Source organism: Pholcus phalangioides, unplaced genomic scaffold (genome assembly GCF_987345545.1).
Source record: "Pholcus phalangioides strain wild (caught in Gottingen) unplaced genomic scaffold, Ppha-v1.0 ptg000022l_1, whole genome shotgun sequence".
NCBI classification, from domain to species: Eukaryota; Metazoa; Arthropoda; class Arachnida; order Araneae; family Pholcidae; genus Pholcus; species Pholcus phalangioides.
The window spans coordinates 25,029,642-25,055,342 of record NW_028301615.1 but is presented as its reverse complement, the minus strand read 5'-3'; the positions used below and the strand labels follow the sequence as shown (position 1 = coordinate 25,055,342).

Genomic DNA, 25,701 nt, shown 5'->3' with positions numbered 1-25,701 from the left:
CAGTATTATCACAGGTACCGATTTGTTAGAAAATCAGCAGGAAATGTGTAGCCTACGAGGTGCACATACGGGTAAGTGGTACTGTTTTCACAGGTGAATTACAAAAGTGCCAAAATATTATTGACATTGCATTGCACTAGTGGTTTCTTGGGTTCCCAAGAATGGTGTAAGCCAGGGCTTGACAAATCCAAGGTGCTAGGTCACCTTGGCTAGCACCTAAAACTTTCTACATGTGATCGCTAAATTGGAATCTGAGGACGACTCAAATTCTTCTGATTTCATTGCACGAGTCACTAAGTCGCAGAAAAGTGAAAAATAAAATATTCAGGACCGTTCTTTATGAGGAAAAATTATGCTCGGCTTCTAGGAAATTTTTTTGGCACCTAAATATTCTTTTAATTCCTCAAGTCCTGGTGTAAGCTGCACATATCACCAAACTCCTGTCAACGAGAATAACTTTGGTTGAGAAAATCCCCAAATCACAAGTGACATCACTGTTCTGTAAGTGTTCTTACAAAGAAGGTAGTACATTCTTGGTTCAAAGAAACTACTATATAATCATACATGCACCTTGTATATATACATATAATAGCTGTTACCCGCAGCTTCGCTCGCATGGACTTGGTAATCTGAAAATTGTTCATCAATAATTTCCCCATATATATGATTTCAGCCACTCATAAACCCTACCCAGTGCAATAAAATATAATACTGACCAAATTTTGTATTTATAGCTTTGGCAGTATGAGCTCAGCTATGATTGAACGGCACAATCATAGTGGCATAATTTATGCCACATATAACTCTTTGAACACCCTCTTACGTTGATTTTTGAAAAATTCCTTCTTTGTGAGTCTCTACATTTCAAAACAAAATTACTGATTAAACTTCATATTTATAGCTTCAGCGGTTTCAGCTCAGCAATGATTGCCTCATAAAACCTTTCAACTTCCTTATGACACCCTTAGGGGGGTTGAATTTTGAGAAAAAAAACCCTTCTAAGTGAGTATTTACATTTTAAAATATATATTCAGAAGTTTTTATATCAGCATAATTATAACTACTGATATCTGAACTACTCGTGATTTCATATTTATACGAGGCAAGGTTCAAAATTAAGGGCCGATCACATATAAAAAACTAATGGCAATACCGATTGGTTCGCCCATGCATAGCATCATTACTTGGGTTGTTGGGAATGTAACCGCCATATTGCAGTCATTTGATTGCTGTCTGTCTTCGTAAGACAGTGTGTTAAAATGAGTGTGATAATAATAAATCCCACCAGTTGTGAAATTTGATCAATGATTAGATTTCTGAATGCCAGAGGACATAATGCTGCTCAAATTCACAGCCAATTGTGTTAATTTGAGCAGCATTATGTTCCCACATCGTCACTGGTGATGAAACGTGGATTTCATACGTCAATGCTGAGACACAGTGGCGTCATTCCGGTTCACCTAAACCGAAAAAATTTCAAACAAATCCAGTCTCAAAGGAAAATCATGGCAACTGTATCTGGGACCAAAAGGGTGTGCTTTCGATTGATTTTATAGAACCTGGAACAAACATTACATCATAAGTCTATTGTGAAACACTTTCTAAACTGCGCTGTGCCATTCAAAACAGATGACGGGAATGCTAAGCTTAGGAATTGTTCTCCTTTACGATAATGCATGCCCACATGCACTACGGAAACAATTCAATAATTCGGGATAATGATTTTTAATCATCCCCTTTACAGTCCTGATCTCAGAACCAGTAACTACCATCTCTTCCGACACCTCAAAAACTGGCTTGCAAACATTTCGAGAAAAGTGAGAAATTGAATATCTCAGTGCAAAACTTGCTGAAAGCCCAGGCGGCAGAATTTTATGCAGAAGGTTTGAAGAAGCTTGTTTCACAATATCAAAAGTGTTTATTTTTCTACATAATCACCATGTCGTTCTACAGTAATCATGTAAATTTTTGAAACCATTAATAAATTTGTCATTTTTTTCAACTGTTTTTATTTCAGTACTGATCGTCCCTTAATTTTAAACTGCATCTCTTGTAGTTAAAGCAGTTTCAGCTCAGCTTGATTTCTATATACAACCTTTGAACCCTGCTTATGACACCTTTAGAATAGGTGACTGAGGCCATTTGAGCCCGACCCCCGCCCAATAAATTTTGTGAGGGGGGCTACTACTACTAAACCATACATGCACCTCGTCCATATATTTCTCTACAGAAATTTCTAACGAATTGGTTCATGCAAAAAAAATGTATATGCATTGTGAATCTAATGTGAAGTTTTTTTCTGTGTAATGCTTGTTATGTGTAGTGCTACCATCGGCCATCAATTTTTCTAACTATGAGTGAAGTGTAATGATCTAATAATTGTACCATTGTAGGCATGTTGCTCTCTGTGGTGATACTTTTTAACGGGGAGATCGACTCGCATTTGAGCTTAGAAGTTGGGAACCACAGAAAACCAACTTCAGCCGACCACCACTGTGGCAATGGTGGGGTGTGAACCCGGGCCCTCACAATGAGAGTCCATCACTAGCGATTTGTGAGGGGGCTGAAGCCCCCTAAAATTCATGAATATACAATAGAAAGCACCATTCCACCTCCTGCGTACAGGCTTGAATCCGGTATATATGGGATGAATTGCAATTTTCATCCCCTTCTATGTTTTTTTTATGTTCGCATCTCTGACCCAGAGGGGCTGAACTTTGAAAAATACCCTCTCTTACTGAGAGGCCTTAAGTCGTGAAATGTAATGACTGGCCAAATTTCATATAGTTTCAGCAGTTTTCGCTCAGCAAAATTTCTCTACACAAGTTTTTAACTCCCTTACGAACCTCTTAGAGTTGAATTTTAAAAAACCTCTTCTTAGTGAGTGCCTTACATTACGAAATGAGACCACTGACCTAATTTCACATTTATGGTTTCAGTGGTTTCGGCTCGGCAATGATAAATCAGTCAGGAAATTCATTTATATATAGCCTACATATTACCATCATACCCTCACCCAGGCAGTTAAATGTTGGAGGCTGGTCAAGTACCTTACAGCTTCCAACCCAAGTCAAAGTGGTGCCTTCCTCCTCAATCTTCCAAACCGTCAGGCACACATTTATCAAAGAACGGCAACAATCACAATACACATTAGGCTTCTACAATCAACGCTCAGTTTAACGCCCTCTTTCCCTCGTCCCATCAAAAACAGATGTTATATCGAAAGCAAAACATATATGATAGTCATTCTATGAAAACACATGAGACTTATCCTACCAGTTGTTGCAATGGAATGGTCACTATAACTTGGAGTCGTTATAACAAGCATCAACTGTACTTCCTTGGAGAGTGTTCTGGAAAGAAATATTCACCACGAGACATTAGACCAGGCTGGGCCGGCGTGTAGCCAGAATATGCCACTGCTGTTTGTTTACATCGGCGAAAAGCAAATATTTGCGAATGGCTATTCGGCTAGACTTATTGGCCCTGGCTTTAGCTGTACCCATATGACAAAAACTGGGCATTTAAACATTGGCTTCATGTAATATTTTCCCTTATAAAACAAGGCATCAATTAAATACTTTTGATACCCACATAACAGGGAAAGTTATATAAAACTGTATTTCAATAACAATTCTCTGTTTTCAACACACAAACTGGCTTGTCAAATAGGTAATACATGTAATCTACATGTCTATACATGTAAATCTCTTACAACACGTGATACAATGTAAATAAAATTATAACGTGTAAAATTATTTTCCCTGTAAAAAAAAAAAATCCTTTGTTACCCATAACATTATTTGAATAAATCAATTATATATAACTCAAATATATATATAACTCAAATATACATATAACTAAGCCTTACATAGAAATTTCCTTTTTATTACAGAATAAACATTTACATCCATTTAAAACAACAGCGATTTCTAAATAAAAACTTCGTGTAATTTCGAACACGCGATTTTAAAATTAAAAATTAAGCAAATTTAAAAATTAAATATGAAAATTTATACCTTTGTCATCATCAAGTGAAGCCTTAGGGTAGGCGCCATCTTGGATTTGGAGGCTGAAGCTACACTTACGACTTTTTCCTAACGAAAAATTACTTACGACCATATCGTACGATTTATTTTAATTTTTTACATGAGCTGATGGGGAAAAAAAAAATTCATTTAAATTTAAAAAACTAATTCTTTAAAAAGAATTGAATAGTTTTATCTAATTTTTCTTAAGTTTCTATGAGGAAAAAAGTATTTTTTTCCAGTCTGAAGTAATATTAAATCTGCCATCATCATCATCATCATCATCTACTGCAGTTTTTAGTGTGTTTCTCGCTGATAGTCTTGCTTTGATCAACAATACCAATTGTAAGCATTTTGAAAATTATATTTGCGTGTTTTTCGATAAAAATTTGTTTTTATTAATTAGATCTGCGGAGATTCAACATCTTAATTAACGATTAATTAGCTTTCTATTGTTTTAAAATGTATTAAAATGACTTGAATTTTCAACAGTATCTCATTACTTGATTAATGGCGTTCGATCTAAATTTTGTAACATTCAGGCCCCCCAACACATCCTAAACCGAGGATCATTGATAGCCCCCCGCCTCAAAAGTGTCAAATAAATGCATTCATCCTATATGTGACCCTATCAGCGTTCAGCATTTGATGCCGCCCCCCCCCCCCCATGATAACATCCATGGGCTTATCTCCATGCTTCACTGGAAAGATATGTTCAACATAACTCATTGTTTTCCAATTGCTAGAATATCCTTCAAATTCACAGTTGGAAATTCAAGTCCTGGTTATATGTTTCATCTACAGCATATCAAATCTACCTTTCCCATTTTGTACTATCAAAAACTAGTTATTGGTATTTCTATCCCAATACATTCTTTACTATTAATCACTTGTTTGGGACATTTGAACGACAATTTTCGGATTCTGAAGCGGAACAGCTATAGTATAATCCCTTTTGGCGATTACTTTTTCTTTAGGGAGAAAACGTCCATGACGAGAAGTCGCCAAGATTGAAACACAGTCATGCTTTCGGAGGTCTTCCTTTTCAAAGAAGAAAAAAAAATCTCCAATGTTATCACCTAAAGGGGATTATACTGCAGCAGTTGTTGCAGCTGTGGTGGTCGAGTGATCATTGTGATGGACTCGCATTGCAAGGACCCGGGTTCAAACCCTACCGTCGCCACAGTGATGGTCAGCTAAAGTTGGTTTTCTGTGGTTCCCAACTTTGAGGTGCAGATGCAAGTCAATCTCCCTGTTAAAAAGTCTCGCCACAGAGAGCAACAGGCCTACAGTGATGCAATTATTAGATTATTACACTTCACTCATAGTTAGAAAAATCGATGGCAGATGATAGCATTACACAGAAATGAGTTTCTCATTAGATTCACAGAACACACACACTTTCTTGCATGTGCCAATTCATAAGAAATTCCGTGGAGGAATGTGTACAAGGTGCATGTATGGTTAAGTAGTAGTATCAGTTGAAACAAAAAAAAGAAATGATAAAAGCAAACATCATCATAAGACATCAAGACTAAAAATGGGCAGAGAATACATATATGGGGCTGGACTAGTTTATTCGGTATAGAGCAAAAGACTTGCAATGATGTCACAGTACTTGCCAGAGTTTTTAGAGAAGACGCCAGGGTTTAAGCTAGATGAAAAATTTCTTTCGCAAAAAAGCAAAAATGTGGAGAAAAGCTTTAACAAATTTTTAAACAATGCTAATGTAATGATTGATGGTTGGATGTCTATTCGTTCCGTACCTCCTGTACGTCTTTGTGCAAAAGTAGCTACCACTTCTTTCGCATTCTAAGATTTTCTTTCGCATTTTGCAAAAATGTGACTGTAGCTGAAACCCTGCAAGACACTGAACGTTTATTTGATGTACGATGGATTAGTAAGTCCCAGGCTTGGTTTATGTACATAGGCTTGCTGTACCTTTTGAATTTAAAAAAATAATTATCGCATCTATTTTATAATTAGTGCTTTTGTATTTCACTTTTTTGTCAGTGTCTTGCGTGGGGAGTAGTTGTGTGTGCTTCGCTCACTGAGCCGCCGCCCCACGCAGCAAGCGCATCATGACCCTTCACCCCCGAATACAAGTAATTAAATATGAAATGAAATCGCTGTAAGAACAATTAAAAACAAATCATAATCATTTAAAAAATCATAGACGCTGTAAGAAAGAGGGAAGAGAAAAAACTACATGTATGAGAGGGATTTGAACCATCAACTTTTGTGTTGCCTCTACCTCTGACGCTAGTTCTACCTCTATCAGTGGGAAGAACGGTGAATGCTTGCTAAAGTCGTAATTTAATTTATCAATTCTTGAACATCCACTTTTCACCAAATGTACATTCGCTTTCAGAATGGGCATGCAGAAGTGACATTTTTTGTTCTGCCATGCACCAAATAAAAAAAATTTCAATCTCCGTATACATCTCTGCAGCATCTATTAATGAGTAATTTTTACTTGTTGAATAATGAGTTAAGTTGGCATTGATTAAACATTGTGTCATGCATATACAGAGCTAGACATTTATTTAGTGTACAGCAGAACAAAAAGTGTTTATTCTGAGAGTGCATGGGTATTATCGACGAGTGGATGTTCGAAATTCAATAAATTAAATTACAAGTCCAAGTAGCATCTGCTGTTAGCCCAGTTCGTAGAGCATAGAACTGGCAGTATGAAAGTTGTGTGATGGTTGGAATCTAGCTCGTAACTTTTTTTCCCCTTTTACTTCAATCTTCAATTATTTTTTTGGTGAAGGATATTCATGCAGATCCCGATGTTTATGCAATCTGTATCAGAAGACATGCAGTGACATACACCTTGCCAGATCTTTTAGAGACATGTGACACCGTATGTTTATTCGATGAGCAACAAATTTGTTTCAGTCGCATCACCTGCTTGCCATTAAAGTCGTAACTAAATGCTTGGTCAGCCAGGAAAAGAATGCATTTTGGTGCCCCCCACTGCAATGTTGAAGGAAGGGGGTTAAAGAGTGAAATTTTTGCACTTCCTCTGGTTCGGTGCTCATGTCACCAGACCCGCCTGCACCAATATAGTTGTCGCCCTGCTTTTGAAAAAAAGATGAAACAAATAATTATATCTCATCTGCATTATAATTAGCATCAGAGATGCTGCTCCACTCTAATTTACCTGGGTCCCATTGGTGAAATCCGAGTCCTTTGTGATTGAAAGTGATTCCCTCGCAAAAAAAAAAAGTTGCCCCCCCCCCAACCCATCATTCACAGGTACCCCTGTGAATCAAACGAATAATTGATTTTCAAAAGCATGTTGAATCTAAAGATTTATTAACAAGAAAAGTTTAATTTACTATTATAACTAGGTTTTATGAAATCAATAGGCTTTCTGGATATTATGTCGAGGTGAACAAGAAAAAGTGTTGTTTCTCTCCACCGAGAATCGAACCCAGGGCCTTTTGCAGACCTGGTATACAAGAGGCACCGGCAGTGTTGTCTTAACACATTGGTCCACCTGGGCACCTCAAGAGAAGAGGGGCCTCAGGAAAAAAGAAAAGCAGTTGATTTTTTGAGAATTTGTCATTTAAAGCTAAAAAAAATCACTTGGCCCTAGGATGCTGTTAAGACAGCACTGGGTTCAATTCCCAGTTGAGAGAAGCGGCTCTTTTTTCCTGTTCACCTTGGCATAATATCCAAAAAGCCTAGGCCCCTATTGATTTCATGTATTTTAGCCAAGCAAAAAATCATCCATTACTAGGTCTAGTTACATTCATCGTTAAGTATTCTATTGGTACAGAAAAGTTGCAAAGAAACTGATCAACACTGAGGAATTAAAATGTGTGACAAATTTAAAGCAAATTTCTTTTTCCTCTTGATCGTCCACAAACTCTGGCCTACCACCATTTAACTGCCACATATTTCACACCTATATATGGGAGCTATGTCTAGGGTTACTATATTGCAAACTAAATATCCTCATTTTTTATGTTATTTCAAGCGTCCTTTTTCCGTTTTAGAAAATTCTTTATTTTTGTCCTCTTTTTCAAATTTCCTGATTTTTTTCCCATTCCAACAATAATTTTTCTTTCACTCTGAAACATATTGCTCGTTATTGTTTCCGCACATTTTCACGTGCTTTGACCAATCATTGTCGAAATTCCCAGAATACAAAACCCAGGTTGCCTCCAAGCAGGGTGGATGCTATTCTAACCATGGCTCAGCTTTCTCCGGGATAATATGAAGACAGCCCAAAAAACAGCTCTGGAATAGCAGAACGTCGAACGTCCATTTTAAGAATACCATTTTTGCTCCCCAACAGCTAATACTGTATCCGCACACTGAAGTGGGGAGGGGCGGGGTGTTACCTCTGCCATTCAGAAATAAAAAATAGGATGTGCAAACAATTCTTGATGCATATTCCTAGAGATGCAAGTTGAGAATATTCTCCTGGATGTAAAAATTAGAGAATAATCTAGAATTTTCATTTTTCTTCTAAATAATTAGTTCTATAAATAATTTTGTCTATATGAAATATAAATCAGTTTTTTCATTTCCTAAAACATTTAAAACAAAATAATTTTTTGCATAATCACCCCCAGTGACAACTTTTAGTATGAGAGTATTCTCAGAATATTCTCTTGGTCATGAGAGGTTTTAAAAGTTTGGTTATGTGAAGATTTTAGAAACCTTAAGAATAAAACCTTAAAAAGTACTTTAAAATTAGATACATTTTCAGAAATAAGCTCAAAACACACAAAAAAAATTTAACCAAAGATGATCGATAAAGGAAGCTATTTTATATAATCACCTTCATTCTAAGAAGATACAGAACTGATGTTTTATACAAGAAGTCCTTGTGGTAACTGTTGTTTTCTTCAATGTACAAACATTTAAATTTTGTATCACTCATATTTCTTTAAAAGTTCTACAATTCAGCCATGTTGGTTTAATTTTCATGCATTCAAACTTTAATATTGTGGGCTGCGAACTTCAATATTCCCGTCTTGACGGGGAAGAGAAGAAAGACGGGACAGAGAATATTCCCATTGAAATTCATAAGAACTATTTTCAATTAATTTTTATAATACATGTTATTACATACAGGGTGGTGTTCCATTAATGGACTGACAGACTCAGAGAGTTAGTAGGCATCAAGAGGAACAAAAATTGCAATGGAACATGGTGTCACAAGCCACGTTTAGGGGGGGGGGGAATTTCAAATAACGCATGCAGGTTTTCGAAGTCACGCAGAAAAGTAGAATAATAACTACAAGAAAGATTTATTTGATTAATTATTCTAGAACATTCTAGACCAGTGGTTCTCAATCGGTGTTCCGAGGAGCCCTTGGGGCTCCGCGGTCACTCGAGGAAAATAAAAAGAACTGTAAATTAGAAAATCATAAATATTTTTCAATAATAAAAATTAATAAGTAACTTTGATGAATAAATAAAAAAAAGGCCCACGGGTCTCAGCCTTAGAAATTATATACTAAAAAGGGCTCCCAGAGTAAAAAAAACCGTTGAGAATCGCTGTTCTAGACAAATCCCAGAAGTCAGGTTACCATGGCAACTAAAAAAAATTGGGATTGGTGCCTAAACTTTTTTATGTGGTTACTAAGTTGTAGTCGGGGCAATATAAAATTTTTGGAATTTGTATCAGTATCAGCGTATCTATCAACATAGAAGTCCCCCCCCCAAACCCATATTGTGTTTTTTTTAATATAATTTTTGGCCCACTTTGCTTGCCGCCTTCTGTACAAGCATTTCTGAAAGTCGAATGAGCATCTAAATGAAAATACACTTCAAAAATACTATACTTGACCCCATAATAATTTTTGTACAACAATGTGAGGAAAACATGCGAAATAACCCTAAGTGATCCTTTTCGTGGCGAAAAAAAATTACCATTTAGTGTCAAAAGTAGACAAAAAACCCCAAGGCAGAATGCTTTGCATTGTTCTGCAACAAGCTGACTAAAAAATTTTTGTAGTAAAAATTCTTATAATAGTATTTTTTTACACTTTTTTCTTAAAATTCTCTTGTTCTGCATATTCAGCTTTGAGGCCAAAAAGTGACAATTGTGTGACAAGTGGCCATTTGTGGGACCAGTGTGACGATTTGGGGACAAAAGTTATCTAAAAGTGTCTATATCGTAAATGTAGCCTGAAAAATAACTAGGCCTATATATTTTGTGACAAAAACAAAAGATGCAGCCTATTTGCTGCTTATCAATCTCTTCCCCTAATTCGCTCCTGTATAAAGAATGAATGATGTACGAATAAAATTGCATCATACAATGTTTATATTTTCACATAAAAATGAAAAATAGCCTCTTCAATGCAAGTAACTTTTTGATGGAGTGGGCTTTTCTCCCGTTCTCAATGCGTAAACATAGAAAACGAGGCTGCCACTTTTCCAAACGTTCTGCTGGGGAAAAAATACACACCGATGTGTTGGCGGGAAAATTATTTATCTTGATAGCAGATGCTACAGCAGAGTTCCATTTCTGGAACTTCAGGGAGGGCTAAAGTGCACCCAAATTGGAAATAAAAAATGGGTTCATATATAGATCACGTTCCCCTATACTAAGGGAGAACCTGAGAGGATCCAAATGCAATCCTAACAGGGTTTAAGCTAGATAAAAAATTTCCTTTCGCAAAAAAGCGAAAATTGGGAGAAAAGCTTTAGCAAAATGCTACAATGCTAATGTAATGACTGATAGTTGGATTTCTACTCGTTCCGTACATCCTGTAGGCATTTTTGCGAAAGTGGCTACCACTTCTTTCGCATTTTGTGAAAAATACGACCGTAGCTTAAACCCCGAATCCTAAGAACGAATTCCAGGTTAAATATTCCAATAAAAAAAACAATGTAACTTACTAAGGTGTGGCTGTAACTAGGTTTTCGCCGCCCCCACAATTTTATAATTTGATGATTTTATAACGCTGTTCTTTGTTCCCACCTAAAACTGCTGCCCCCCCCCAATTCAAATCCTATACTGACGAATCAGTATGTATGATACGACATATAATGAACAAAAAAAAATAAGGGGGAATCAGACACGAGTGACCATTCAACCACCAGAGTGTTGATCATTATGTTGGCCCTCAAACCAAAAGAAATTGCCCCAAGCACAAATCCAGTTTAATATATTCTGGGGGGGGGGGGGTATTGACTAATTGTCTTGGCTCGTGGGATTGTCCCATATTTTACAGGACAGACCGATTTCTCCTACATTATCCACCTCTTGGGATAGGGGGGGATCCTCTTCCCTGGATCCATGTCTGCATCAGGCTCAAATTTTGAACACTCACAAAGTGCAGAACCGTCTGCTTCGACAAGATTGTTGGCTGATGCAGTTCACTGCTGCGAATGCTCCCATTGATTTGCTTAGAAATATGCAAACATTCAAACTGCTTCAGTAGAAGGTGATCAAAACTTTATTTTGACCCATACATTCAGAAGCGTAAAACATAGTCTCCCAAACTTTTTGTTCCATCGCCTCCCTTCATCAGAAATTTTTTCCTCTCATTGCCCCCCAACTGAAGTAAACCCATAGGATCCTATGTTAAATCAGTAGGTTCTATCGCCCTCTTGGACCATTCCATCGCCCACCAGGGGGCGATATTGCCCACTTTGGGAAACACTGGCGTAAAACCTGCATTTCTAAAAAATCAGGATTTGTTTAAATTTTTACTCCCCTTAAATAATGATTCCTACTGGTTACTCAAATTCCTGAAGAATGACATTTAATAAAATCAATCGCTTCTATTGTATGTCTTTCATTGTGTCAAACTTAATCATAAAAACAAACTATACTTACAGGTGAACGTAAAAACCAGTTAACATCATGTCTAGCAAAGCAGGTGAATGCTGGGGTACCAGTCTCATTATGAAAGAAAAAGGTCTCATAGATAACATCTCAAACTTGAATCTCAATAGGGATGTGCCAGCAATACCGCCTCCGAAAGAACCAAGAGCATCTCTTACGACGCCAACTGCAGCAACAGTGAAGAATGATACAGCGTCTGTGAGGAAAGATGAAGATGAAAACGTCACGTTAGCCGAAGCTTCTCTGATGCAGAAAATTTTGAGGTCCCAACTTATCACAAGTACCCATGACGTTGAGGTCCAGCAGAAGAATCCAGATTCTCCTTTGTATTCTGTCAAGTCATTCGAGGAATTGAACTTGCATCCGGATTTGCTGAGGGGCGTATACAGCATGGGATTCAATTCCCCTTCCAAGATACAAGAAACAGCATTACCCATACTGTTGGCTGATCCTCCCCAGAATCTGATCGCTCAGTCTCAGAGTGGGACGGGTAAAACTGCTGCTTTTGTACTATCGTGTCTGAGTCGGGTGGATCCGAATGTAAACTACCCACAAGTTCTGATTTTATCGCCAACATATGAGCTTGCCCAACAGACTGGGAATGTTGCCAGAGCAATGGCAAAGCACCGTCCAGAAATTACATTCTGTTTTGCTCTACGCGGAGAGGAGATGGCCCGCGGCCAGAAAATTATAAATCACATCATCATCGGAACCCCCGGAAAAGTTTTAGATTGGGGTCTGAGATTCAAGTTCTTTGAACTCAAAAAAATAAAAGTGTTTGTGTTGGACGAAGCTGACGTGATGATCTCGACTCAGGGCCATCAAGAACAGTCGATTCGGATACACAAGAATCTAAACAAAGACTGTCAGATGATGTTGTTTTCCGCTACTTATTGTGAAGAAGTTATGGAATTCGCTGAGATCGTGGTTCCTGATCCAGTTATCATTCGATTAAAGAGGGAAGAAGAGAGTTTGGATAACATCAAGCAGTACTATATCGTGTGCAAGAGCGTCGAGGACAAATATGAGGCACTCTCGAACATATACGGTGTGATATCTATTGGACAGGCTATTATATTTTGTCATACACGCAAGACAGCTACCTGGTTGGTTGAGAAGATGTCTCAGGATGGTCATGCAGTTGCACTCTTATCTGGGGAGTTGACCGTTGAACAAAGAGTTGCCGTTCTCAATCGATTCCGTGATGGTAAAGAAAAGGTGAGTTTTTCATTTTCTTGTACATATATGTATGCAATTCCCACTTCAATTGCTGAAAGTTACATAATTAGTGAGGTGATGCTTTTTGAAATGTTAAAATGTACCAAATCACAATTGGTACATAAAATTTTTGGATTTGCAAACCATATTTTACTTGGTATTAATTTTCTTAAGGTGTATAAATGTCTTGATAATTTATCGAGAGCAGTTTAAAATTGTAAGCTCATATGAGGATCTTATTTTCAAAAGGGAACATATTTCCCCATTTTTTCCTAAATTTATTTTTTAATGGTTTCTGAGTCTTTGGGATTGACTCTATCAGGTTAGGCAACCAAATTTATTGCAATGGAAATATTTTTGGTATAAATTAGTGTAAAGTCAGCTATTTCTACCAAAAAGGAACATATGCACCTCGTTCATTTACTTCTGTATTTTTGATGTGAAGAAGTCTTTCAAATCATCTGACTATACTGGAAGTATTTGTATGACAAAAGTTGTGTGGCAAAATTCTTTAATTAAACTCTCATATCTGAGGAAGTAGTCCTATGCATCGCAAGTCAAAAGCAATGGTATCGTGAGATGCACGTTGCGAAGATGAATCCAATCATATCTCTTCCTGTCTGGTCACTCTGCCCCCGCTGCTCTGATCACAACATTGTTTCCTGCTATATCTCTAGCAGTTCACAATGAAAATAGACAACATTGCTGTCATTTGTTAGCTATTCCAAAGACAAAGCTGATGATAATGACATAATTGCATTAATGGTACAGACAGACATACATGACCGCCCAGAGAGACCATCTTCTTGGGATGGTTTGCGCTCTTTCCCAAAGGGATGGACGGTCTCGGAGAGCTGTGCATCGAACAGTCTGAGGGCATATGTAGTGTTGTGTTTGATTTTTCAGTGCTGCCATCTATATTTCAGAAGGGAAGTGAGTGATGTGTTATAATTGAATTGCATTTGTACTGTTTGTAGGTCAGTCACTCTCTGTGGCGAGACTTTTTAAAGAGGAGATCGGCTCACATTCACATCTTGAAGTTGGGAACCACAGAAAACCAACTTCAGCCGACCACCACTATGGCGACGGTGGGGTTCGAACCTGGGTCCTCGCGATGCGAGTCAGTTACTATGACCACTCGACCACCATAGCGGCCATTAATGGTACAGCCTACCCCTTTTATTTTGTTAGAACCTCTCAATAGTGGTCACCATAATGAGCTCTTGCTGGATTAAAAGAGTCGAAACAAATGGATAATTCCATGCGTGACTTACACTACATCGGACAATTTTTCAGGTATTATAATAATGAATTTTAAAATAATATTCAGTAGTAAAAAAAAACTTTTGTATATCAATACTTTCCTTGATATATATATTATTATTAGCGAATAAAAAAATCTTTTCAAATGATTTATTTTATTTATAAAAGATTTTTTTTTTTTAATTGTGTAACTGTGACTTATATTACCAGAACGTAATTCATTTTTTCAGATTTGTTTTTAAACTCTAATTTCTGCTGATTGCCATCATAATTGCACTCAAGAGTTCCAAATTACAGGAAATAAAATTCAAAAGATTCTAAGAACTCAATTTATTTTTTAATTAAATTTATATCGCGTGACTTTCACTACAAGTGAATTGTTACTTATGCTACACAATTGCTATTCGCAAATTAGAGCAACAGCAGAACTATATAAACCCACTAGCAAAAATACCCGGCACTTCCCGGGTTTTCTTCAATTACTGGGAGGATTGGGAAAAGTGACAAACCATTATAAAGAAATAAACTGTTATAATTGCAGCATTAAAGATGTGACAAACCATTGTAAAGCCACATATGCATGTCGGAAACGCATTGTTACGGAACCAACTGTAACCGATGTAAACATTCCAAAAGTGACTGTTGGGGCCCAGGAATCACTGTTGTCTGACGGTTTTTTGCCCATTTTGGACATTTGCCCAGCTCTGGCGAACGTTTAAAGTTGCCTACGGTTCAATCCTGGTCCTGTTTGGTATATATGCAAAATTTGGCGACGATCAGTCTAAAACTAGATTTGTATAAAAAACAGACATACATACTTTCACATTTATATATAAGATTACATAGTTAGAAAAATCAATTTTTAAATGTCAAGTAACATTTACAGTCAAAATTAGGTTCCTGACATTTTTTTAATGTTCATATCGGTATCAACATCACAAATATCGTCTTTTGATGGCCAAATAAAAGTTTCCTTTTTTTGCAGAGACTTTAACTGATATTTTTCTGTTTGTCAACAACTTGGCCTGCAAAATACTTCATTTCAAGATATACTGAAGACTGGATGTTGTGAAGATATTTATTATTTGAGATGTTAATTTTTTAAGGAAGGAAAAAACTCATCTCTGCCTCTACCGGGAGTCGAACCCGGGTCCCTCGATTGCCGGACGAGTGCTCTGACCACTAAGCTACAGAGGAGATAGAGATTTTCCTTCGCTAGAGCGTATATATGCCGAACGGAACCGTGCAATGGACGGTGAAACCGATCAGCTAATAGCTCATGGACGACGAGCCACCAGAGGGCTATATATATGACATTCATGTCATATACTTCATTTCACATTTCCCTGAAGATAGAACTAAAATCTGGTTGCCAACCTTTATTTCACATGTTCTTTGGCTGTCTCATCATTATGCTGTTCTGTTTGAACTTGTCGGGTTTGCAGGTTTATTTACTGATGTCACGTACCCACACTCGCGAGAGAGCAGCAGCCAGGCGAGGATATACAACTTGCGGTTTAGATGGTGGCGGACCTATAATTATTGAAGACTGATGCAGACAATCAAACTAATTTGTGGAAGTAGGGCAATGGGTGACTGTCATTAGCTGCGATTCAAAATTTTATATTCATTATTGACAATCAATGTAAAGGCTTATTGATAGCCTTTACATTGTCAATAGTCTAAATATTTAGACTATTGACAATCATTCGATTTACTGAGGATAGCCAGATTCTTATGGGAGGGACTATTTGCCATCATCATATAATCTTGTTTATAATTTTGGTTGCCTATTGGCGTTGTTTCGATTTTAATAATCTGTTGTATGATTTTAGATTGACGATCGTCTTTATATATATTTTATTTTTTGTTGCCTGAGGTGACAATGTTTTGTTGTTTATAATAAAACTTTCCAGATGCACCCATCCTCCAGGAAAGCTTCAATATCTCTCCGAGATGGGAAGCGGAGTGTGTCCGGTGGTCAAAGGTTTATTTTAGTGAAATGCTTTGGTTTTGAAGACACGTTAGCTGCCGTCAACATTTAATCTACAATTTTTATGAAACAATGTGCAGTTTCCTTGTATTAGGGATAGAAAAGATTTCATTCCCTATCTGGGGAACACGAGTGATGTGACTTTTTTCTTTTTCAACTGTATTCTCTGAAATATACAATGAGGAAATATATTTGTAGATATTCTTTGCTGAATGGCAAAGAAATATCTACACACTAGGCCTATACTCTATAATACGATCAACTTTTCAGCACTGAGTGGGTTTATTTTTCTTGCTAATGTAGCTTCCTAAATTCTGCGTTTTATGGTTCCACCAACAGATCCTTTTTCATGATCAGTAGAGACGGAATTTTCAGGAGAAAAAAAATCATTTGTTTTTCATCACTTAATAGGGAATGTGATTATTATTTCTTCTGGGAGAGTGTAGAAGCTTAAATATTCTTTTCGAGAATCATAAAAGAATTACTGCGTAGAAAGTCAGATAGAAATGAAAATCGCTTATGGAACCAGATAAGAATCTTGCTCCCCAGCATGACCCAACCCACACGGGTAAAGGGCTTACATCCCGGTAGGGACAGAGCCCGGGTCGTGTGTGGTGTGACAGGTAATCTTCAATGTTTCAAATTAGCCTAGAGGCTAAGGTTTGTGCCCTATGATCTAAATATTTATCTGTCATGCTTTGTTTATTTTATATTATATATATTTTTTTTTTGCATAAATAGGTGCTGATCACCACAAACGTGTGTGCTAGAGGCATCGATGTCGAGCAGGTGACTGTGGTTGTTAATTTTGATCTGCCCGTAGATCAGAAGGGCCGCGGTGACTGCGAAACATATCTGCATCGCATCGGCAGGACTGGAAGATTCGGAAAGTCTGGATTGGCGATAAACATGGTGGATGGGAGAAGATCCATGCAGGTTCTGAATGAGATCAAGGATCATTTTGGCAAGTCTATCCTCAAAATTGATGCCGATGATGTCGACGAAATCGAAAAGATGGGTCAACACTGATATGAATTCAACGAAAAAGGACAAAGAAAAAAAAAATTTTGTGAAATAGTGATATAAAATTTTATATATATATATATATATTTAATTTGAACTTTCATTCCTTTCTGACATATTTTAGTAGGAAAAAAGAAAAAGAAACAAACTGTGCTTTTTTTCTGTTATACATGTGCTAAACTCGCGCAATAGGTTATTACGATATTGTAGTTCTCAGTGTATTGTTTATCAAGACGCAGATATTTGTCTATCAAAATTTGTCACCTATAACATCATTAGTGCTAAGTTTATGAAAACACTTTCCATTTTTTTCCTCCTCAAGATTGATTTAAACCTTGTTATCGATGAAATCCTGTGTTTTTATTGTTTTTAATTAAATAAGAGGTGAAAAGTTTTTGTTTTACTGTCATTATCGAGAATAATATGTTGCTAATCGTATCACAGATGTGCTTGATTCTTTGTCTGGATTCCATCGGTAATACATCCATATGTAACGAAAGCGCTGAACTGCTAGATGGCGCAGTTTGTGGCATTTATCCTCATTTCTGTCATATATTGAAGAAGGAATGGCTCGTATCTATATGGGGTCGCTCTGGATGCTTTAATACTATACCAGTTATTGCTGATCACCACAAACTTTAATACTATCCCAGTGGTGCAGTAGTAAGATGTTTCTGTGGTCCCCAACTTCGAGAGAGGTGCGAATGCGAGCCGATCTACCCTTTAAAAAGTCTTGCATTAGGCTTACCACTGTATTCAATCATTGCTGTTAGGTTCACAACATATACCAATTCATTTGCAATTCCGCCGAGGAATGTGAAAGAAGTGAGTGTGTGGTTTAGTAGTAGTAAGATACTTGTCTTCCACCATAAAGGTTACTGTTGAGGTTCAAGGGTTCGAATCCGGGGGAAGAACTTTTAAAGCAAGTTCTTTACCTACCACCGATAGATGACGCTTCCATTTTCCTATCAACTCCACTGGTTGTAAATTGCTGTATGGTAATATGACCGCAGTAGGTGTGTGGTAAAATAGTAGTCTTTTTCTGACAAGACACTTGCCAGAGCAACACATTTCTGAAGGGAATTGTACTGGTATCTGTAGGAAAAGGGCTTCTTGTCATTTCCTTTCACTCCTGGTATGCTCTGCATTGTACATGCCATTGACAAAGAAGCTTATTTCACACAGACACTACTGCATACAAACTCTGATCATATATTGCCATACAGCAATCTCCAACCAGTTGAGTTGGGTGGGAAATGAAGGTGCCATCTATCAGTAGTCCCAGGTTTGATAGATAATGAACTTGTTTTCTCTCTCTCTCAGATCTTTCTCTGGATTCGAACCAGTCGACCTAAGTGGTAACCTTCATGGTGGAAGAGATGAGCATCTTGCTACTGTACCACTCGGATGTGGATTGACACTGGTACAATCCCTAAAAGTTTTTTTCAATCTAGCACGTCTTGTCAAAAAAAAACCATTGCTGGTAGATTCTTTTGCATTTCTAGACTATTCACGTCTGCAGCACCATATATGAAATACATGGGCTCCTGCTCATAAAGTTTTTAAAAAAACCGTTATCAACAAACATGGTCTCAATGGGAATTGGAGTTGGGACCATGAAAATATGCAGTGCTAATCAGGAAAGCGTTCTAAATGGAAATGTTATACTCAAGATCGGCTGTATGTGTCTACCTTTCCATCTCTTCTGAAAACTGTTTCAAAACCAGCGTTTTATGTAGTCCAAGGCAGCGCCCTCTAGCAGCAATCCACCACTTGCTTTGCAACCATGCATTGCATGATGAAAATGCTTGTTTGCCATTATCGAGAATATGGTGGTTTATTTGTGTTAGAAATCTGATTGATTCTTTGGAGATTTCGTCTATATATATAAATTACATGTTGGTTATGCTAGCGTCGAACCTGCTAGATGGTGTAGGTTTTGGCCCTAATCATCATTTCTATCATGGATTGCAGAAGAGGTGGTTGGTTTTGTGCAAATCTGGAAAAATGCTATGGAAGCATAGCGACTGTGCCAAAAGTCTCTTCCAATAAAACAAGTGTCAGATCGAAAGATTTGAGAGATTGTGCTTGTATCTGTGATAAAGGGGATTCCTGGCACGCTCTGTATTCTGTATTGAATTGATAGATGAGCTTGTTTCATGCAGACACAGTACAATTTCTCAAAATTTTTTCCAATCTAGCGCACATTTTGTCAGCAACAGTTACTGGTAGACTATTTGGTGTTCCCTAGACTATCCCAGTTCACAGCACCCTTACATGAAATACATGTCTGCCTTTCTATCCCTTCCGTAAAGCGAGTGCCATCTGGCAGTTCATCACTTATTTTACAACCGTGCATTGCATGATGGAAATTGCTTGTTTGCCATTGCTGTGATTACCTCAACAATGTTTTGTATGTGTTATGTTACATATTCATCACATGCACAGCACTTTCCAGCATGCACCAATTCAATAGAAGTCTTTAGAAGAATGTTTCAAGAGGAACTCGCAGACAGGTGCTAATTGAAAAATGTTGTGCTAAGGTGGTGATTATCAAATGGTGTATGGTGCTTCACGCAGTATGTATGCATTGATATATGTACACCATGATGTCTCCCTCAGTCCATCTCTGCCTATGAACACTTCGTTTCCCATCATTTAACAAATTTTCAGAGATTTCTGTCGTGATTTGTGGTTTTGTTCAGCTTTAGCATTTTTTGGCAACAATTGGCTACTGCAAAAGTGTTTTCCCGTATTTGAGTTCGCGAATTCCTGTGTGTTTACCGAGAAAATATGGTCTACAAAATATGTACTTAATGAAATTTGAAGTTCATGTGCAAATACTGCAGCCTCTTGCTGCCATCTATCCAGGAATTTGAGAACTTCATTAATGAATCTCCAATGGGAAGATATGACTCGTGCTGCTCTCTTATTTAAGAAGCGAACGAAGAACTATCAACTTAGTACTACTTCTAATCCATAGATGGTAATAAAGTAACAAGATTTTTTTAACCGATGGTCAAAGCCGTCCGAGTTTTCATAATGTAAATAAACATGGCGGCTCTGGAATACAGTCTAATCCCGTTTTAACGAGTACCGTTATAGCGAAAATCTCGTTTTAGCGAACATTTTTCTAATATCCCAGATGAGTTTACATAGGAATAATGATAAAACCTGAAGTTCCTTTGTAACGAAATTTCGTTATAAGTGATTTCTCTGGTCTCTTGGAGTTCGTTATAACGGGATTCGACTGTAATTTCTTTCACTGATTCTGGAATTATTTCTCATTAGTTCTGGAAGTATCTTTCATTAATTGTGGAATTATAAATTTCATCTTCGCTGAAATTATCGCTTTTTCATTAATTTTGAAATTATTTTTTCCTTAATTCTGGAATTATCGCTTTCATTTATTTTGGAATTATCATTTCATTCAATGATGAAATTATCTTTCATTAATACTGGAATTATCAATTTCATCCAAGCTGAAATTATCTCTTTCACTAATTCTATAATTTTTCTTTCAATAACTTTTTGCAATTATCACTTCCATCCATGGGAGGAGATGTAGGGGGAATTGCTCCCCCAGCGTCAAAGTGGAGTCGACTGATCAAATGTATATATGAAATGCATGGGCGGAGATACGCCCCCCCCCCCAGCGTCAAAGGTGAAATTGACTAATCTAATGTATATATGCATATGTGAATTGACATGATCATCATCGTGCCCCCCCCCCAGACTTCCAAGTCTATCTCCACTTATGATGAAATGACATCATCATCATAGTGCCCAGTCTATCTCCGCCTAATGCTTCCATCAATCTGGAATTATCTTTCATTAATGTTGAAATTATCTCTTTCATTGATTTTGGAATTATCTCATCGATGCTGAAATTATTTCTTTCGTTTATTGTTTTAAACTCCTATTTATGCCATTAGAAAATAACGGGGGATTGTGTGTGTTTTCACCGAGTCACGTGATTTCCCGACGAATGATGTTGGCGACACCGTTCTCAGCACTGCTTAAGACGCCTTCATATCACAGTGCATAAAGGGGTTCTAAGCACTGCCAAGGCGGAGACCGCTGACGTCATATTCCCTCCCAGTAATATGAGCTCGAACCCTCCGTAGAAAGCGCCAATAGTCGTCCATGTACCGGCAAGTGCAAAATTATCTTAAATTAATTAATTAACTCATTAATGCATGTTTAAGATAAGTTTGCGTAAGTAACGTAATAATTTGATGACAAACGTGCATACAATTTTATGTACGTTACTGGTGCAGATATGGTCGGTCTTGACTTACTTCCTGTAGTTTCTCCTGAAAGCCGTGCGGTGCGGCTCTATAACCTATACAATTTCATAGCCTGAAAAATGTTTCCTTGATGAAAGACTTATTGCCATCTAGTTTTCAAGGATGATACTAGAGCATTATTGGGGGGGGGGGGGCAAGGGCGTAGCCAGGGGGGGGGACTTGGGGGTCTGGTCCCCCCCCGAAATGTGAGAAAATGACCGAAAAAAGGGAAAAAGATGGCCAAATCTATTGTTCTGGCACTTTGGTCCCCCCCCGAACGAAATTTCTGGCTACGCCCCTGGGGGGGGGGGGTTAGTAAAATTGAAATGATAATAAAAATTTAATTCTTTGATTCTTTTAAAAAACATGGTTATACAGAGAGAAGGGGGGGGGGCGTGTAGATTTTTTTTAATTTTGTGACACACTGTCAAAACTGATACGGGTAATTTTTGAACGCCTGTTGAGCATGTTTTAAACTGGAATTACACCTCTACGACAGACGGTTGATGAGATAAAGGCCGCATTAGTACTTACAGGACACCCTCCCCAGTAGCACACAGATATAGAACGACGTAAAGGTTCCGACACCGTTCTACGTCGTTTCCGATATCGTTCGACGTAGAAATGACATACATTTGTCGACGTTGTTACATAGAGAATTACATAGTTGTAACATAGAGAAATTTGGATCATTTCAAAAGGGACTAATTACTGCACAAGATATTCTCTTCAAAACGAAATGCTATAAAAATGAGAGTAAAACTATTTTAGAAGGGGAAAAAAGATATTTCGGTGTTTATTGAGTGAATGCTTTTTTACTATATCGGACGCATAAAAATTTTCGACATTCGGTATTCATTCGACGTTCCGACGTCTCACCGGTATTGGTAAGATATCGTAGCGCGACTGGGGCTGTATACTCAAAGGTGACTATTATAGCTGAAGATCTCTGCCTCGGCTTCATTCGCAGCTGAAAATGTTTTCCTAGACTTCATTCGGAGCTGAAAATACTTTCCTAGACTTCATTCGGAGCTGAAAATGGCTGCCTCGGCTTCAGTCGCAGCCAGTGTTATCCGAGAATATATAATCTTGAAGGGTAATTTCTCTCGTGTTCAAAATTTTGAGGGGTATTTTTCTGGTGAGTATGAAATAATTACCAAAAAAAAAGAAATTACTTGAAATTTTTCAAGGAGTATTTTCACTCCTCAAAAAAAATTGGAGGAGTGAGCATAGGCGGTGATAGACTTGGAAGTCTGGGGGGGGGGGCACGATGATGATGATGTCAGTTCATATACATACACATACTGTACATTAGATGCCCACTCCACTTTTGATGCTGGGGAGCATTGCCCCCCCCACCCCTCCGTATCTTCGACCATGGGCGTGAGTAAGTAGTAGTAACAAGTAGGCGTATTGACGAACACTGGTCGCCGCTGAAGATGTCTGCCTAGGCTTCATTCGCGGCTAAAGATGTCTACCTCGGATTTATTAGTAGCTAAAGACCCCTACCCACTCAAAGCAGAACATGCCGAAATTTGTGACGTACGTCTCAGAACAATCAGTGCTACCGCAGAAAAATCTGTGGAAAAATTTTAAGAAAAGTGTAGAAAACACGCTACTTATGGTGATTTTTACCGCAGAAACATTTCCAGTAAGCCATGTGGGGGGGGGAGGGGGGGGGGGCTCGTTGCCGAGCAATGCAAAACATTCTGCTTTGGGAGCTGCAGATGGCTGCGTTCACTCTGGCGGGGATCCAGAGTTGGGGTTATGGGAGCGACCGCGCCTCTCAAAAGCCGACTTTAATGCAGAAAAATTTGTCTATCTCATAAAATACGTGACGATCAAGTAAACTGACACGACTCACCCCTCCTGTTACATCGTCCTCGATCCGCGCCTGGTCGCCGCTTTGAACAAGTCTCTGGTCATGCGGCTTAAGCGAGGGTGCTAGGGTGTGCGTTGCACCCGGGCGGTAGGTTGGTTGTAAGGGGCAGCAGCGTAGACTTCAGTTGGACTTCAAAATTTTTAAAAATTTCAAAATTGTAAAAACTCACAAATAACATCACGCTTTTGAGCCATACCTCAACAACGGTAAATAAAATGTTACCTCGACAACTTGAAGGGCTTGGGAACGTGATACCAGAAACAAGAATGCGATCTATCAGGGGTGGCTTGAGACAGAATATCTACACCAGCGATTCTCAGCCGGTGCTCCGCGGAGCACTTGGGGCTCTGTCTTCACTCTGAAGGGATTCCGCCGCCACTCCAGGAAAACAAAAAAAAAACCAGTATAAATATTTTTAAATTTTAAAAATAAATCAGTGTAACTCCCTCTTAGCTGAATAAATCAAAAATAGGCCTACGGGGCTCCATCATAGAAATTTTTTAACAAAAAGGGCTCCGCGAGTCAAAAAAGGGTGAGCGTTCGAGATATTTTTTGAACTTCCTGCTTATTCCTTCCCATGGCCAGCGTCAGGGTTTTTAGGCTGGACTCTTTTGCTACTAGGACTTCTAAACTACACATGCACCTCGTCCATATTCCTCTGCGGACACTCTAACGAATTGGTACATGCGGGAATGTGCGTGTACGTGTAGTGAAATATGACGTGAAGTTCGTTTCTGTGTAATGTGCTTGTTATGTGTAGTGCTGCCATTTGTCACCAGTTTTTCTAACTATTAGTGAAGTGTAATGATTGAATAATTTATCGTTGTAGGCCTGTTCTCTCTGTGGCGAGACTTTTTAATGGGGAGTTCAGCTTGCATTTGCGCCTCGAAGTTGGAAACCAACTTCAATCGACCACCGCTGCGGTAAGGTTCGAATCCGGATCCTCGCGTTGCGAGTCCGTCATTATGACCACTCGACCACCACAGCGGCGGACTCTTTTGCTGGCTCCCAAGCCATATTTTTCAGTGGGAACCCTCTGTATTTAATTTATAGTGTGAAAAAACAAAAATGAAAAGGGTAGTCCCGGTTTGGAGCCCTGTCAGCCTCATTTGATTTTTTTGCAAACTTTTTTCACTCATTCACTTCGGATTTAGCCTCTCTTGAGCGGCGGCCGCAAGAAGTCGCGTGGCCCAAAAGCCGCCCCTGTACTCTGTAACAAGGGGCAAGTGTGCATTTTGGTTCCTTCACCTCTAGTATTTTCTACAGAACGGTCAAATGAAGGCAAAGGAAAAATTCGGCTTCCTACTTGTCCGGTCCCAGTGGAGCACCAGAAACACGTTTTAAATAAACCTCGTTATACAACGTATTTAAAGGATATGCGTATAAGTGATGATGGCTCACCAATAAGTGCTGTTTTGAGGATTAAATTACCTGACATTATTAAGAACGATAGATGAATACTGGACCAAAAAGCACATAATTTTTTTTTTCTTTTGCTTTAAAAGCGGGATGTATGGTCACCGTCATTTTTAAACTAAATGATAGTGTGCGGTTTTCTTTTCTGAAAACAAAGAAAAAAGAAAAAAAAATCAGATTTATCTCGAGGTTCCCTATAGACCAGAGGTCTTCAACCTTTTTCTAGTCGCGAGCACTGCCTTTACCCCATCACGAATAGAAGAGCACCTTTAAGGAAAATCTGACATACAAATCATCCTCGAATGCAATTTGTACAAAGTGGGTTTAATTGGAACGTTAATCAGGTGCTCGCGAGCACCTTGGATGCAAATTTTAGGAATGAGTGGTCAAGAATATTAATAGGATTGGGAGAAGGGTGACAACATTTGTGTATATACCACAGACAGTAAAACCTTAAATCCGTCTCTGCCTAGAGAGCGAAAGACTCTAGGTCAGGGAGTGACGAAACCGGTGACCTAGGGCAGAGCAATCGGACACAAGCATCGAGCACTCTGGGTTCTCCAGGGAACACCGTGGTGCTCGCGAGCAACGGGTTGAGGATGCCTGTCCTAGACTGAAGCCCTGTCAGCTTCCCGTCAGTGTAGCCTTTAGGGGGCGGCGCATGAGACTTCGCACCCGGGCGGCAGGTAAGCCCGAGCCGCCCCCTGCAAGTGACAGGACCCATAAATTAACTTTCATTGTGGCTTGTTGAACATCAATCCGAGGAG

The 25,701-nt window shown here is 38.4% G+C and overlaps 2 protein-coding genes across 8 annotated transcripts in view; one reads left to right on the top strand and one right to left on the bottom strand.

Annotated features, from left to right (window-relative positions):
• Positions 1–4,074, bottom strand: part of LOC149070055 (mesoderm induction early response protein 1) — a 46,579-nt gene extending 42,505 nt beyond the window's left edge. For 4 of the 7 annotated variants that reach the window (XM_089250166.1, XM_089250174.1, XM_089250172.1 and 1 more), the window contains exon 1: positions 4,020–4,070. In XM_089250166.1, coding sequence (XP_089106292.1) covers positions 4,020–4,058 — 39 coding nt within the window. In that variant the 5' untranslated portion in view covers positions 4,059–4,070. Of the gene's footprint in view, positions 1–4,019 lie in introns of all 7 variants that reach the window. The other 3 variants (XM_089250168.1, XM_089250173.1, XM_089250175.1) reach the window with 2 other exon arrangements.
• A 242-nt stretch (positions 4,075–4,316) lies between these two features.
• On the top strand, positions 4,317–17,741 carry LOC149070054 (ATP-dependent RNA helicase DDX19A-like). Its single transcript, XM_089249633.1, has 3 exons — positions 4,317–4,373; positions 11,844–13,068; positions 17,066–17,741. Exons 2-3 carry the CDS (start codon positions 11,869–11,871, stop codon positions 17,351–17,353), a joined length of 1,488 nt encoding a protein of 495 aa, XP_089105759.1. The 5' UTR covers positions 4,317–4,373; positions 11,844–11,868; the 3' UTR covers positions 17,354–17,741.
• The last annotated feature ends 7,960 nt before the right edge of the window (positions 17,742–25,701 follow it).

Excerpts from the sequence above, each read along its gene's own strand:
- LOC149070054 (XM_089249633.1), top strand. The coding sequence starts at position 11,869 with ATGTCTAGCAAAGCAGGTGAATGCTGGGGTACCAGTCTCATTATGAAA. Across the intron at positions 13,069-17,065 it reads TCCGTGATGGTAAAGAAAAG|GTGCTGATCACCACAAACGT; the intron begins GTGAGTTTTTCA and ends TTGCATAAATAG.